This window comes from Plutella xylostella, chromosome 13 (genome assembly GCF_932276165.1).
Source record: "Plutella xylostella chromosome 13, ilPluXylo3.1, whole genome shotgun sequence".
Taxonomy (NCBI): Eukaryota; Metazoa; Arthropoda; class Insecta; order Lepidoptera; family Plutellidae; genus Plutella; species Plutella xylostella.
The window spans coordinates 11,251,341-11,268,929 of record NC_063993.1 but is presented as its reverse complement, the minus strand read 5'-3'; the positions used below and the strand labels follow the sequence as shown (position 1 = coordinate 11,268,929).

At 37.6% G+C, this 17,589-nt stretch overlaps 1 protein-coding gene across 1 annotated transcript; it reads right to left on the bottom strand.

The window, feature by feature from the left end:
- Nucleotides 1–585: 585 nt before the first annotated feature.
- Nucleotides 586–3,684, bottom strand: LOC105382748 (ADP-ribosylation factor-like protein 1). The gene is made up of 5 exons (XM_038112185.2): nt 3,490–3,684; nt 3,184–3,400; nt 2,749–2,860; nt 2,087–2,303; nt 586–1,760 (listed from the first exon to the last, which is right to left on the bottom strand). Exons 1-4 carry the CDS (start codon nt 3,491–3,493, stop codon nt 2,094–2,096), a joined length of 543 nt encoding a protein of 180 aa, XP_037968113.1. The 5' UTR covers nt 3,494–3,684; the 3' UTR covers nt 586–1,760; nt 2,087–2,093.
- Nucleotides 3,685–17,589: the final 13,905 nt, after the last annotated feature.

The following is a 17,589-nucleotide window of genomic DNA, read 5'->3' as shown; positions in this document are numbered from 1 at the left end:
GACATCCTGTATATAGGTAAGTACATACAGGGTGTCCCAAAAGTCAACGTCACCCCTTAAAGGGCTGATAGGTCAGCTCATGAGAGGCCAGAATATCACAATATGACCTTAGTAAAAACTCGATAATTTTCGAGATATTGACACTTTTATAAATTTGCTGAAAATCGACACCTTGGATCAGTTTTTTGCGTGCCGCCGGTACAAAAATCCATATTGTTAGAATTTGTTTGGTGTTGCATCACCCTGTATAGCCATGCTATTGATCGCAGTCAAAAAAAATATCGAGTAATGCTGTATGTTTAAAAAAAACACGGTTTTCAAAGTCATAAAAGGTAATCGTATTTTTTTATAAACAACTTTGACTCTACATACTGTAAAAAAAATATACCACGCAAACCTGGCACCTTATTTGAAAAGATTGCTCATTTAATGCAGTTTCCAAAATGGTATGAAACGTTGCTATTGTTTCAATTAACAACAAGTCATATTGTGATATTCTGGTCTCTCATAAGCTGACCTATCAGGCCTTTAAGGGATGACGTTGACTTTTGGGACACCCTGTATATCATAAAATAAACGACACAGTTTAATACATGAAAATGTATTTGGAACAATTTTCTTTCTTACTGCGACATAATATAAATAGCTTGGTGAACGTCACTGATACAAAATATAATTAATTATAGTAATTATTAATAATAATGTACATCCATCGCCAAACATCCCTCCCCTCTATGAAACTATTCAATAGATAAATAAAACCAAGGAGACACCACATTTAGCGAAATTATTGCACTGCGGAGTTCAATAATAAGCCATTGCAAAAACATTGAATTGATTTAAGTAATTCAAGCGAAAATTACATCACACTATAGGCAGCTGCTCTATTTCACTGGCTACACAACTCATTTTGTAACTAACAAAATAGGCTTCTCAATATCCCAAGTAAAACAGTTTCGATAAATGTGTTGGTTCCTTTATAAAGTACAATATACTCCTCACACCACCACTTGATCGCCAACGGCAGTAGAAACGACTCCAGTTTATAATTTCATTGTTCTACACTAAAATTTGTCTTCTATAATGCGTACAGGTTATAATTTATTTTGTATAATGCAACAACTGCATAATTTCGTTAAACCTCAGCCATTTACTATTGGCTACTGCCCGGAGTGATGTGGTTCCAACATGTCTCTGAACTAGAGCTAAGCTTTGGATTAAGGTTTATTTTTGCTTTGATATTTTCAATGTAATATGCTCTTCGTGGTTATTATCAAAAAATAAAATCTTTTAAAATTAGTGTTTAAATCAAAATTTTACATATTTATAAGCCGTTTGATAGCTAACTGGCAGCGTTTAACAGCGTGTTTATTGTAAGTTCCATCATGCATTAAGTAAGCATTATATTATTAGGTGGTTTTCGGACGTAAAACGTTAATGCTTGATTGAACTTTGGGTACACAATATTTTTATAAGTACACATTAAGTTCTATAAATGAAAAGTCTTGAATATCGTTATTATTATCAAACAATTACGATATCATCATGGCATATTTTATAAACCTTTTTAGAGTTAATCCAAAATATACCTTACTTGGTTGAATTAGAGTTCTGGTTCAGACACATCTTGTAGCTAAGTACCTATCCTAATGGCATTATAGGTGACTATGGTATAATCCATTCTTCATCAACAGTCTACTGTTCAGGTCCGATCTTGGCGAAATCTTCCCGCTGTTTGTTGATATTTGTGTGAATTTACCCTGAAAAAGATAAAAGTATACATTATTCCACAATATACAAAATATACCATAAGTACAAACATTCTATTGCAAAGTTTATGAATGACCGACAAATCTACATGATGATTGCAGTCTTGTTAGGAACATTCACAAAAAAGGAGCAGATTTCTGATCTAACACTTGGATAATAATTCCTAAATACAGTTGTTAGAAAGTGTGACTCCATGTTTGTTCATTTGTATTTATAGGCTTGAGTTGCAAAGTAAATCAACACCCAAAGGAGTAGGAGGCGCCATAACAGGAGCCTTCTAATCTAAGCAATCATCACTAAAACACAATCAACACACCTATTTGTTATTTCCTAGCTTGCAAAGCGTTGGAGAGCCAGTCCATGGCCTGGTCGAGGCCCTCTCCTTTCACGGCGGATGTCTTGAAGATCTGGAATGTTCTGTCGCGGAGCGCGTCGAGCCCGAGCGCCTGGTGCACCTCCGCCACCGTGAGGCACCCCGCCATGTCCTGCTTGTTGGCAAGGACTACTAGGATTGCATTCGCTAGCTCGTCTTCCTGAAAGAGATTGATTTGTTTGTTAGGTGCTGAGTAATGAAATTATGTTTCATTTCTCTGTATGTATGGACCTTTCACTACTGATAGTAATGCAAAACCTGAATGCTTAAACACTTAGGTCTATCTTCTCAATGGCAAACATTTGAGCTGGACTAGGGATTGCTGCCAGTACTAGCCAGTTAGAACAGTTACTTATTTACTTACAATGATAAACCAAGGTTTTTTCATACTTTGTTTTGCTTTCATGCATTTGGAGTTCTGATAAAAATAATTATATCAGTATTTTAATTATGTGTTTTGTTATCATTTTCAGGAAATGGTTGAGTTTGTTTATGATAATGATAAGTGAGCTAAAAATTACTAACATTCCTCATAGCCTTTTCCTCTCGGCCTGCCTTGAAAGGTTTTGATTAAACTATAGCTAAGCTTATTTTAAATTACTTACTCTTAACATGTGTACTAGTTCATCTTTAGATATGCCTATTCGATCTCTGTCTGCTGAGTCCACCACATATATTATAGCATCTGTATTTCCATAGTAACATCGCCAATAGGGCCTGAAATCAAATCAACCACAACATATTAAAAAAAAATAACCAGTAAATAAATAATTTCTTCCCATTTGTTTTCATACAAGTTCATAGTATGATTTTCTCCAATAATTATTCCATTCTCTAATTATGTAAATTTTGAGGATTTAAATTTACAATTGCATTGTATGTCTGACATAGATTGATAAGAGCTGCTTAAGTCTATTATTCAGGTAACTGGCATGAGCAACTGGCCATAAATGTAGCAAAATAGTGAAATCAAGACTGAGGAATATAAATCTTTTCATATCAGTCATAACCTAGCCAAAAACTGTAACAAATATATTCACCTAATACTGGTCTGTCCTCCAAGATCCCACACTTGGAACTTTAAGTTTTTGTACGTGACTTGTTCTACATTGAACCCTATGGTGGGTATCGTGGTGACCACTTCGCCGACTTGGAGTTTGTACAGAATTGTTGTTTTTCCGGCGCCATCCAGCCCCAGGATTAGGATCCGCATCTCCCGCGCCCCCAGCAGCCCCCGGAAGTAACTGAATAACCCACCTGCAACACAAACGACACATAAATTATTATCAGCCGACACAGGCACCATAAAACAAAATTACGACCTGAAAATTGCTCAATTCACTTACCCATATTTTCTTCACGTTTCACGCAAAAATACAACTAAGGAATGATTGCCGGCTATCGTAACACATGTAAATGTTCGTAAATAATTTATTTAGACTATTAATTTGCTGTATTTATTCACATTTACTGACAATATTTAACATTTTATCGGAAAATCCAGAAATCATAACCACTTGACGTGTAAGCAAAGAACAACTTAATGTTGCCATGTAAAAAAACAAATGACAATGTCAAAGTTAAAAGAAAAACAGAAAAATATTTTTTTATGATTTTCTTTAGCAATGAAATAATGTATTTTTATGGTTTTTATGTTAATCAAAATATAATATAAATAATAGTAGATTATGAAATAAAAATAGGTACAAGAAAACAAATATTAAGCACAGCCGTTATTGTTCTGAGCTTTAATATATTTTGATATGGCAATAATAATGATTTTTAACACTGAGTGTCAACAGCATGGCAATGATTTTTTATTATTGTGCTTATTCCTCAAAATAATTATTGGATTATAAAAAAAAGCGCCTCAGCCGCGTTTAGCGGATGTCCGGTGCAAACACCCATCGAATCAGCCCATCCACAGTGGAGTATAGTGCTAAGCATATTGGTACTCAGCGGAGCCACTGAGTATGTTCGGTCGCCACTCTTCTTTTCGGAGCGAATAAGGTTGATAAGAGCACGCATGGACTGGGTCACAGTTTGTTATGTACAAAGCGATCCAAGCGATCCCGAACAACGATAGCCAGCGGGCTTGGACCCAGCGGCTTGTATAGGTAAACACAGCTTAAAACATGTCCCCCCGAGCGCTTTCAGACAACAGATTTTGATTTTCTTTCATAATAAGCCGCCGAATAAATACTTAATAGAAAAACGACGTTGGGGTAAAGCTTTGATCAAAGGGGTATTAATGGATAATTGCTGCTAATTTTACGTCGCAGGCGGTTAACTAAAGGTGAGGCCCAATTCGTCGCAACACAGCGCAACGCACCAATGCAATGGGTCTTCTCACACCCTAACACTGCAGCTGGCTCATTGGTACAATAATGTACAACTCCCTTCTTAGACAAAACAAATTCAGGTACTTATAAGGTACCTAGGTAGGTACTTAATATCACATCCAGAGCGTGCTTTGGGACAGGCCTACGTACAGCAGTGGACTGCTCTAGGATATAGGTTGACGATGATGACTAAGATTTAAATATATGTATTAGACAAGTAAACCACGTATTTAACACGTGAAGTCATCGTAACTAAAGAGTGTTGTGGCGCTGCTTCGTAGAGGCGTCCAGCAGTGAACGACTACGGGCTGATGATGATGAGATGACGTGAAGATGGATACGCCACTCAGCCTTTTTCCAGCCTCCACCCTAACTGCTATAATCTATAGGGTATAGTCACCTCCTTCTAACTACGACCCCGACCCATGGATCGTACGATGCATGGCGTGATGCGTTCTCGTCGTGTGATAATTTGAAATATAATTATGAAAATGTCATTTCGCTTGATGACTTGCGAAGTTTAAAAGACACTCTGAAGATGGTTTGAACTTATCGCACGACGAAAAGGCATCGCGTCATCGTACGATCAAAGTGTCGCCGCACATGGGCCACCGGCCACAGCCACAAACGCCGCCACGAGAAGCTTTTGTATGGGTACGATTTGAAGCGTGTGGCCGCCACCGGCGTCAACCGTGGGCGGCCAGTCCATATAGGTAAAATGTACGAAATTACAGGAAATATGCCAGTGGCGGCGTTTTGTGGTTTGTGACCGGTGGCCCGTGTGCGGGGAGCCTAAAGTTATAGTCACCTCCTGCTAACTACGACCCCTTATCACACAATCCTGAAAGGGCAAAGTCCGTGCCGTAGTCCGTATAAGGACACGAGCTACAAGCGTGCGCGGCGCGTGCGCCCGTCACTGAAGGCGTGACGAGTGACGCCATCACTGTGACGTCACACGCGCAGCCGTCACGGCTGGACAGGAATGTCGGTCGCGTTTACAGACAGCGAGCTTCAGTTCTCAGAGTATTAGGCTTCAGAATCTATATAGGGAGTACTTATAAAGGTTGTTAATAAAAGGGTAGGTACTGAAATGGTTCAGGGGGTAATTCTGAACAATTTCAGTTCGATGTCATATGCTAGACACGTAATTTGACTAAGGGTTAAAGTTGACCACGTATCAAAAAATCAGGCCTAAGTAGACTTTTTGAGCCGAATTAGAGGTCGGTCGGGGGCAAACAGCTATTCTTCAAGTCGAATATTAGCCGATGCCGATGGTTTACATTTTAGGCGAACACGGCGAATATTCGCCGTCGCTGCAGCTGTAAACGCGGCTGTGAGTAGATAAACCATTTTAATGAAGAACAGATTAGTACATCAAGTCATGACTGTGTTGATCTATTTGCGAAGATCCAAATTTACTCGGCTAATTTTGTAGTTTGTGTTTATATTTCACATTCGCAAACAATGAATCAGTATGTAATAGCGGTGGAGTTTACCCGTTGCCTTTATTGCGCATAGTAATGGCTAATAGTCATGACTGGGATTAGCTTAGGTATTTCGTTATTTTATCTGGTAGGTACTACGGGGGAATCGAGATATAGAGGGAGCTCATGTATAATCGGTAGTATAGATCGTGTCACACGCCGCAAGGAATTCCCCACAGGAAATTTGTTTCGTGAAATGGTTATTAAAACGTACTTACCTATATTTGGTAAGTACTTAAAGACTTTTTTCCTGAAAATTTGCACCCTTGATCAGTTCAGATTGAGTTCCGGAGGTGATCTATATCAGCCCTCCAAATATACCCAAGTAGTTAACTAGGTACTAGATGAATATGTACCTACTGATTGCAAAGTAGGTACCTAGGTACTTACAGAGAGGAATTTCATGATACGGCTCGCGACCTATCACGTGAGTTCAAATGTACGCGCTTGCGAGTCACCTCTGCCTCTGACTATCCCTTCGGGGATTACAGTCATGAGCATAGGGTATGAAATTTCTATAGGAAGTACTATAAGTACTATATTTAATAAGTAAGTACCTATGTAATAAAATAAGTAACAATAATAAATAAATATTTCCCTAACATTGAAAAGGGATTTCCCCTGTATTTCTGCATTTATTTATTTTAAGATAAGTAGTGCGGCTATTGAGGAAAAAGGAAGCAATCGCCTAGTCTGATACTTATACAATACATCATATTGTTTAGAGAAGGTATTTACGGTTATCATAAGTTATGTCTTAGTCCGATTGATCGGACAATCGGACCACGGGAACTGTTTTTTCCGGGTCCGATTAGGTCGGCCTATTATACCCTTGTAGGTACGCTGACATTGTACTTATTGTAAAATAAATAAATAACTTTAATCTTTATCTACCATAACTATGACGTCATTAACACGCATGCGACGATGACGACATACTAATACCCAAAACCGTGCTCTTTCAGTTTTTTTATATTCAGCGTGACTCAGGTCGTTAGACAAACTATGTATAAATTATTGTATACTTAAGTAGGTATACTAACGATAAAGGCAATTGAACTTGTTGGGAGAGTAGACTATTTCGCGCACAATAACCTACGTCCTACCACAGTGACATAATTATGATCCAGTCACCTCCTTTCGATCTACCTCTACCATAAGAAACCAGTGACTTTATTTAACAAAAACAATAGCATAACAGCCAAAACTATCTAATACGTGTCTAATACACTAGGTTAGGAACAAGGCATGGTCCAGCACAGGTAAATTGCTAAGACCAATCTTCTCCTTAGATAATTATTAAATAGGTAGATACTTAAAGAGGGTCTACCTTACGGTTACTTATAAATGCTTAAACCATTATAAGTAAGTACACATTGACCAAAATGAACCTAAATTTGGGGATGCTACCCCATTTTAGATTTTCTCTTTATCCTTATTATATTAGCGCTATGCTAAATTTTCATAAATTATGTAGAGAGAATGGTTGCGCGACCGACCTTTTCTAAATGCTTGAAAGTGAACTGAAATTTCAATCATGCTAGGCTAATTAACCCTAGGTCTAAAGATAGATAATTATTTATTGCACACAAACAGAAATTACAAAAGGAAATGCACAACATTGCAGTTTGCAACCTTATTACTAAGAGAGTAATTTCATCCAGACTACCTCGGAGGCGAGAAAATCAGCATGAACTGCATCAAAGGATTTGACGTCAATTAGTATGAATCATTCAAAAATGATTTGTCCTCATCGGCACCTGTTACATCAGATATTAAATTAGATAAACAGGCCGATAGCTCTCTCTCTCTCTCTCAGCCTTCCGTAGTCCACTGTTGGACATAGGCCTCTCCTAACGATCGCCACCCCAAACGGTCACCCGCCATCTGCATCCAGCGGCTTCCCGCTACCTTCCGCAGATCATCAGACCAACGGGTTGGGGGGCGACCGACACGCCGTTTGCCGACACGGGGTCTCCACTCCAGAACCTTTCTACTCCAGCGGTCGTCGGCTCTGCGGGCTACGTGGCCAGCCCATTGCCACTTCAGCGTGCTAATCCTTTTGGCTATGTCGGTAACTTTAGTTCTCCTGCGGATTTCTTCATTACGAATCCTATCTCGCAGGGACACGCCTAACATAGCCCTTTCCATAGCACGCTGAGCAACTCTGAGCTTGTGGATAAGCCCTTTGGTGAAGCACCACGTCTCGGCTCCGTAAGTCATCACTGGCAACACGCACTGATTGAAAACTTTTGTTTTCAGACACTGAGGTATGTTTTCAGTGAAGATGTGTCGTAATTTCCCGAACGCTGCCCATCCGAGTTGGATTCTACGAGCTACCTCTTTATCGAAGTTGGATTTACCTAATCGGATCACTTGTCCTAGGTAGGGATACTGATCAACAACTTCGATGGTGACACCTCCTACAGTTACGGGCGATGATGAAACATGTTCGTTCGACATGACCTTTGTCTTGTCCATGTTCATTTTCAGCCCAACTTGTTTAGAGGCATCATTGAGGTCTGTGAGCATTTCGCCCAACTCACCAACACACCTCGCTCAACTAATTAAATATTATATACCTATTCGATACGTTATTGATAAGGTTAGTTACCATGGAAATAAATTAAAAATCATATCATTAGCAAAAAAATCAATGTCATTCACATCACAGGCCAATGGCGATGATAACCTTTTGAGTTTCAGAACATAACATTGAGTTTTAATTGATTTCATATTATTATTTACTTATTTAAATATCATTAATGGCAAGTTAAAGATCGCATACTTACTGAAGAAATGAAATATTCAGTGTGAAAGAATATAGTAGGTCGGTAGGTAATGTTTTTGTAACTTAACTTTAATAAAGGTAAGTTATGTTGTAAATTAGAAAGCTTCGCCAATTTTTATATCATAGTGATGATGTGCTCATGTGGTAAATAATTATTACGTGCCTAGTTACGCGTATTATACATATATGGAACGGTTCAACAGATTTTGAAAAATAGTCCCCTTAGGGACTATACTTTACACTTATTTTATCTTAATAAAATAAGTGTAAATTAATTTCAATACTTAGCACAGGACATAGATACAAGGCATCCAACGGAGTTGGAACTGTATTAATGCATTAACTATACCAAGGAATAGGTATATAACTATACTAAGCCGATAGGTGGTGAACTTTTTTCGGAATTTAACTACAAAATCCGGAGCGCTGATAGGCCGAATGATGCAAAGGGCCTTTCACTTTAAATCACTACACCTACGCCTGATGAAACGTGGTTGCAATTTTACACTCGAATTTTACATCCAACGGACCAATCACAAACAAGGCCATCAGTCTGCGACACTTGTGATTGGTGCATCATTCACGAGCGTGTGCCTAAAATTTTACGTCATGTTACGCAATACATTTGCTAACATTATGTTAATTATATTCCTCGACTGTTTGATTTGAATCTTTGGCCTTTGCGGTGGCAATGACCTAACTACCTAATATAAATATTATAGGTAGGTAATTGGTACTTAATTTATCACTTCCGTATTCTCTGCTTTTCCTTCCGGATTTTACGTTACACCCTTTACTTAAATGGAAAATGTAGAGTTCCAGTGCATAATAACTTTAGAGATGGTTAGGTTATTTTATTTATTTAATTACGGCAATAAGTAGGTTCTTCTCGGCCATAATTAGATTTGGTCTACTTCCAGAAGTAATGTTGGATGTAGAGAGATTTCTACTAATCTATTGTAAACTATACAATGATATCATACTGAGTACTAGTTCTAAATGACCCACAGATTTATAAAAGTATATTTCTAGTCAAAGCTAATTTTTGTCCAACTCCCAAGACATTATCGAGTGAATGTGAAGCAACTGAAGCAGTACGAATAACCTCACCCGACGTGTAGAGGAGCACGTTTGCCTGATAGCATCTATCTGTGCACTTGCCACGAGCTACCGTGACCTGAGTTGTGTCCGGTCACACGGTCTCAATACGGTAAAACAAACGGCATACTTACTTACCCTTATTCAATCATAAAAAGGAAATTTGTAAGGAATTACCTCACGAAAAGTTTGAAGCGAGTTGAAAAAATATAAAATGCAAACGAATTTTCAATACACCGATTTCTCAGTAGTTATCTACTTAACTATGGGTATTGAGAAGTATTGATCAAAAGATACCAATTGTTATTCTGTGGTCGGGCTTTCCCGAAAAGCTTAATAGTTTTTTTACTGATATTTGAGCAGTGATCTTTAAGAATTGCAAAGTTCAATTAAATTGGTCACTAGAGTCTGATAAACTAAAAGTATCTATAAGGGTATACCTGAAAGAAAATAAATGAGCTACAAATTTTATCAAATCAACTCACACCTATCTAACACATCTGCCAATTAAAACCGTAGGTGTATGTGAGCAGCTGTCAGGTGATAGTTCTGAATCATGCGAGAATTCCGGCACCATGCCACGGGCAATCACACGTCTCGTGATGTGATTCATAGTTCCAAATCTCGTTAACAATGTGAAATTCTACATGGTAACGGTACGTGATGCCTCTAAATAGATTATAGTAGATATTGAGAGAAAAATCAAACATCCTACGGTATATCACCATAAATTATACATAGAGACTCGCTAACGTCTTCTTAGAAAAATCATGCCGATAAAAGTTTTAACAAAGCGGACTTTACAGTCATGAACCTTGCTCGATGACTTGACATTTTTAGTCGTTAGGAACAGCATTAGCCGGGCCATTTGCAATCTAACAACGTCCGATTTAAATGTTACCCAACACAATGTTATGTCAACCGATGTGAAGTATGATCTCAGTAGATCCTTGACTGACTCATGTAGAATTTGGGAAGTCAGACAGTTTTTTTCTTACAATTCACGCGAGCCAATGTCCGCCTTTGATGATTACCGTCTCTCAGTTTTCAAGGTACGGTGTTGTCACGTGCAGAGTCTACATCTGGTGATGTACGACGCATGCCTTGTCACTAGACACTGAAAATATTGCATCAGAAAAATCCCTAATATGAATAGTGAACAGTTCAATAAAAAAACATGGTCTAAATTTAGCATACGATATATTTAAAAATAGTTTAAATAATAATCTAATTGTGTGCGCGAGTGCGAATTTGGAAGATCTCGGCAAGGTCGCGAATGCTTCATATGAAATATTCCACAAAGCAACGATAAGAAGTTGATAAGAGCCTCAGTTATTTAATAGTGACGAAATCACTGTTACTACGGCAGTTCAACCACTCCGACACGTTTTCCTCAAATAAGACAGTGACGTTGACTTACGATGTAGGTATGAATTGTTATGAAATCTTTACTTGGTTGGTATTCAATAAATTATGCGGCCGTTAGTTCAATGTTTCAAGATGATCAAGACGTTTAGATTTTATGAGTTTTTCAGGGGCTTCCATTACCATAATGTTTCGTAATACTAATACTTATTACTTCATAAATGCTGTCATTAAGCTACAATTTTCCTCACCCACAAGTCTTGGTGCTAAAATTAAGTTTTCTGAGAATCAACTTTCACTTCACCACCTGAGCGGCGAGCTGACGCAAGTGTCAGGGACGTTCGATCATCAGACTCACCTAGTTTCTAAATTAGACGAAACACTTGCTAATTATATGTGCCTTGGTACTTATCTTTAATATTTCTGAGAGAGTCCTTCATAGCAAAATTAAGATGAACCCACATCTACTTTATTCAAAGTCACACTTTCAATGTAGACCATGAATGATTCAGCAAAAAAAATATTGAATGAAAATATGACTTTTAACTTGCTGTAAGTTTAGAGCTCAAGAGATAATTTTAATCTTTCGGCCGCTGTATGAAGAGATATGGATAGTTATGTGGGAGATAACCAACAGATAACAGTACAAGTCTTGACAGGTCAGACTACACGCTGGAGGCACGTGCCATCTAAACCAAACACGGATATACGTAAACTCAAACTTAAGCCAAACGATATTGAGTTAAAATTTGAATGAATATAGTATGTACCAAAGTTAAACGCAAAGCATTACTCAAAAGTGAAGTTTTTGACGAGGCAACAGAGTTGATATTAAAGTGAGCAACAAAGTAATGTAAGACTGTTGGTTGTGGAGCCGGCAGTGCTTGTAGTATTTCATTCATGAAAGCAACGAGGGCGTAGTAAGATAGCGACGCTAATGAGAGGTTCCGACTGTTTAGTGCGTAAATGATTGATAAGGGGACAAACTACTTACCTATTTTATCATCTAGTGCTGCTGCAGACTTTAACAATCTAAAGTTGTCAAATATAAAATGCTGGAAAATTAAATATCTAGGACGGTACTTACCTAACAGTAACTATAGCAGCTAATACACCTTTCTAAAAGAGAAGAGAAACAAAATTATGTTGCATTGCTAAAAAAATGCTGCAAAATTGTACCGAGGCCACGGAACCCATGAGTCGTTCATCAGTTATAGTTATTAAGATCTGCAGGCTTCACATGCTTCATAAGTACATAACCTTGAAAGATACGTATCTAAAACGTGTTGCATCTTCTTGGAAGACTAACATACAAAATTTCAAAGCGGGCACCTTTTACGTGAAGACTCTTGTATTAAATCGATGCTATTTTCCTTGTAGGGATTCTTTTTGGTGTTCCGAGAAATGATTGAAATTGGGATGCAGGGCCTGTGTGCTGCCGAGCTATGTCTGATATGTAAGGACTAAAGGCTGTGGCCGTTTGCCCAAAATTTTAGTAGTTGAAGCTATGGGATCTTGTTAATTGTATGATAGAACTTTGCTGATGTAATAAGGTCTCATGCTTACATTGAACAAAAGGAGAATGGCCATTTCTCTATGGCGCCATGACCCAGAGCGGCCATTGATGAAACATACACTGATGTGTAGTCCGTGACTACAGCATATACTGGTATTAATTTTATTATTATGAGACATGGGAGAACGAAGATATAGGTGCTGAAAGATCAAGTATTTCTACTGTACTAGATGATACCCTCGAGCTAAAAATTGATTTTAAAAGTGTTTCCGTGGGAATTCCTGGCTAAAAAGTATTTTATGTTACTCCGGGATAACGGGAACTTGAATAGAATTAAATAATTTTTGAAATTGGTCTCTTTATAAAAATAGGTTTCTGAGTGTGAAATGTGCAAAAATAATTATGATATTATTTGCATAAATAAAATCATGTAATACATTTTGTGATGCGCTATGAATTGGGAATCCCATGATTTAGATTATAAAACTTATTTGTGCGTGTACCATTTAGCAAAATATTATTTAACGAAAAAAATATATTTAATTAATTTACTTTTGATCCCTAATATCTCAAGAACCCCATGGTTTAGATTTTTTTAAATATTTTTCCGTGATAATAGACATTTTTATCAATAACTTAAAATAGGTTTAGTAAGTGGCTGCTAACTTATGCAAAGCGGGTCAGATTTCGCCATTCTTCATGGTTGTCATGAATAAGTAACTTTTATAACTTACCCTACATACCCAACTTGAATTTATTATTCAATATTTGTAAGTTTGTGACATATTTTTCTAAGAAATTGAAAATATTTCATAACCACCATGGAAAATTGAAGGGCATCTAAAAAGTTACGCAAATGTTTCAAACATGAGTCAACCCATGGTAATCGCAGTGAATTGAGTTTTTGCTGTAAATTTATTTGAAGATGACTCAATCTTGCTGATAGAGCTTCATATATGCTTTTCAACAGTTGCTGCTATCATAGCAGAGATTTATAATATGATTACGGCTACACGATAACCTGATAAAAGTCCAATAATATTTAGACTTTTGTACTTTGTAAGTGCCGTTTGATTACCATAATTAGGAGGAATATTTCAGTAGGTAGCTACTTATGTCTACCACTGAAAAATTAGTGACTGACAATGATGATTATTAACTAAGTAATTCGATTTAGTATGATTCAAAACAAGTAATTTAGCCTAATGTGTGTCCGGTGGATAAGAACAATTGAGACTGTTTCGAAAAAGCTTATTTACCGATTCAGATGGCTACATACATATATGATATGATTGATATTTATTATGATGTGGATTACTGCGCTTCTGGATAATTCATAATTGATATATATAATAACCACAAAAATAATAATCATAGTGTGGTGAGCTGTTAATCTATTAAATCTAAGCTAAGAGAATGTCGCAAGGCACAAAATGCGAATTTTCCTTTCAATTTTCCTCAAATCTTCATCAGCTCAGGTATGCCTGCGTGGGGGCTGCGGCGAAATTGATTAAGTTAATATTTGTTCTCGGTATATCTGCGGACAGACTGATGTGATGTATACAATAACAATACACTAACGTCCCAGGAATTTCTACCTCTGGTGTGGATGAAAGCTTTCACAGAAAAAAACTGATATTAAGCAGAGGTATAAATCGCATAACTCAGGACAAAACCGCACAACATAATAAGATAACAAGAAGAAGCATCGATTAAGTCGATAAGTTTTCCGTGCGAACTTCGCATCTTTAATGGTGATTCGCATCTTTCCATGTGGAAATTGTAGCATTATCACTATGTTGTAGGTCTCACCTACGTAGTTTTTGAGTTTATTGGCTACAAACATCCTACATATCTACATACAAATCTCCCTCTTTATAATATTAGTAAATTCATAATATGATTAATTAGATTAATTAGAAGTGCGTAGTTCTTCTGGAAACCGCACGTGACTGTCCGGTTCGTCGGCAGTTGCAATACATTTCCACGTTTCCTCGTACTATAAAGTGTTAAGTAATTCTTTGATCGAGCCATAATTATATTTAATGCATGAATAGGTACTACATAGACAAATTGTACGCATTTTGTCGACAGTTCATTCCTCTTAAAAGCGAATATACCGGAACCTGTGGTAATATTTATATTTTTTGTAAATATAACTATTTAAAGAGCATCAAATGATTTTAAATAATACACGTAGGTATTTCACCTGACAGTCAAAACTCACAAATTTGATCAAGGCTTTATGGCTAACGCAACGATCGATGCAGTATGGAAAGGTGCGAGCTACGTGCCTCGAAAAGCGTATTACTGTGCCAAATACTTGTTAAATTGATTGATAGAGTACACAAGTATCACCGTGCGTGCGGTGAGTAACCTAGTTAGTGGCTGAAAGGTCACTCACGCTTACGGAAAACTAAGTTTCCACCAGGACTCTATCACGTTGTATTAAACGTACCGATTGAATGGCCGCTCTTGTTTGATCGTTAGTAAGGTAAGTAGTAGGTTGTCTTGCCAGAGTAACCCTCCAGTGGCTAGTTTGTGTAGAAGTTCCACTAAGTTCTCGAGGCGCCGATGACCGCGGCGACGGTCGGAAGTGGTGCAATAGTTTTCCATAACCTGTTTAAAATTTCCGTCAACACAGTCTAGTGTTTACTATTTTTTTTTAAATCAATCTGGAAAGATTACCGGTGTTTTATTGTAATGTGGATGGAGACGTTGATGGTAGTTTACTGGACTTGCATAATAATCTACTTAGATGCAGCAGGAGTCTCGGTGATATTATTTGCAAATGCATGCTGAATAGCAAATACTTATGGGTTTCTTAACAAGCAATATCAATAGATAGAACATTATTATATAAAATCTGTTATTTATAAACAACATTGCATCAAGCTTACGACCTTTAATCAGGTTTGGATACTTTCAGCCTGCCACTTTGAAAGCACCCTAAGATACCTACCCATCTATTCTGTTCTATTCTATTGTAATGATCATTAATAAGTTTCAGATTTCATGAATTTAAAGCATTGACCGATAAATATACTATAACTCTGCGTCTAGTCCATAACGACGGCTGCCATGTCACGTATCTCGATGATTTACTCGTTACCGTTACCCGATCTCGCGCACGTCTCTGCGATTAGATAATACCCTAATATCTAAGTGTTTAACAACATCAAACAGCAGAGTCAAGCCGACATCAGTGCTGCCTTCAATATTACCTAAAACTTTATCAACCGGAGTCTGAAAATACGACTGATTAAAGAGAGACTGTAAAGAGACCGAAAAGGAAATCAGAAGATAAAAAGCTTTTAAACAAAGAAAATATAGAAATTTTGTACAAAGAAAAAGTTGAAGCTAATTGAGATTGAAATTGTTCCGATGACGATGATTTACATGAACATGGAAAGTACTGAAATGCTATTCTACCAAACCAATTTAATTCAATACGGTATTACGTAATACGTTGGTATTAGTCAAATCTGTAGAAAAGTAATAAATTGAAATCGATAAATTAGCGGTACTACTAACCGGAACGCCGCGGCTGCCAAATATTGGGCAGTCGTGAAGTCATGAACGGGCATGACTCAAGGGAAATGACGGGTGTCCAAGTCACGATCGACAGACACAAGCTAATGATAAGACAAATATAGACAAATCCAGCAAGCTTCCAACAGAAAATTCTAGTGAGTAAACAAGACTTTTGTTTCATTTTATCAGATAGTATTCCATATTAAGGTAAGGTGCAATGACCTGCTTTATGATGACACAATATAATCCAAACATTGAAATAATTTGAAAATAATTCGGCTATGAAAACGCTACGTCTACAAACTTGGTCCACCGCCAACACCTGGCGAGCAAGCCACAGCTTGTAAGCAGGTGGTTGCTTCAGGCTTCAGGCGGCGCCAGTCACGCTCTGACATCACGCCTTCAGGGTGACTGCTCCGGGCCTTTCCCAGAACCATTCACTCCATTATCGAAAGTAGGTTTAGTGGAAGCGTTTAACCGTTAATTGGGTGAAATGTTTATGCAAAACGCGGTTTTCACTGAACCACGGTTTCGCAGAGCTGTTGATTAGCTTAGAGCTTTGCATAAAAAGGCTGTTGTCGGCACGGCAGGTTAACCTACAAACTGAAGGGAGCTAGGATGTGGCCCTGAGGAACGCCTATTCATTAACTCACACACTTAGGTATTCATATTCGATCTACGTTGGAGGGTTCACCATCTATGTCTCAGACACGCACCTAATCATTCAACTAAGAAAAAACATGCACGACTGTGTAAACTGTAAGTAATGATGTAAAAATCATATGGAAAAAAGGTTGTTGGAAAATACATTTCGTCATAGGACCAATTAAATCCGATTATAAAGATAACATTTGATAACTGATGAAGTGATAAGGTACAAGAATGTGAGCATGGCGCCCCGCAGCTGATACAATGTAATCCATTATGACTACTTATGACACTTTCAATACTCTGAAGAATTTTATCACTTCCTTGATTTTTCCAAGTACTGAACACGCAATAAGACATCATCAGGTGATAAGGATCTTATAAATCTAGCAACAAAACTTAGGTATCTACACTCAAATAAATCTCCTGAAACAGATTACCTACGCCAAGCTTTCGCCTTACTCAGAATGGCAGCTAAACTGCAACGAGATGATGATTTGCTGAAAGCCGGCTTATGAAATCACTGCACTCTCTACGCAATATTTGATAACAGTCAGCAACAGGAAAAACACCTGTAAGATAAAAGGATTACCAGACCAGCGTCATACGCTGCGGTTTCTCCTCGACCTTACACAACGGAAGCGGGAGAATGGAGACAGACGGGAAGA

Excerpts from the sequence above, each read along its gene's own strand:
- LOC105382748 (XM_038112185.2), bottom strand. Across the intron at positions 2,861-3,183 it reads GGAGGACAGACCAGTATTAG|GCCCTATTGGCGATGTTACT; the intron begins GTGAATATATTT and ends ATTTGATTTCAG. Across the intron at positions 2,304-2,748 it reads AACTAGTACACATGTTAAGA|GAAGACGAGCTAGCGAATGC; the intron begins GTAAGTAATTTA and ends AATCTCTTTCAG.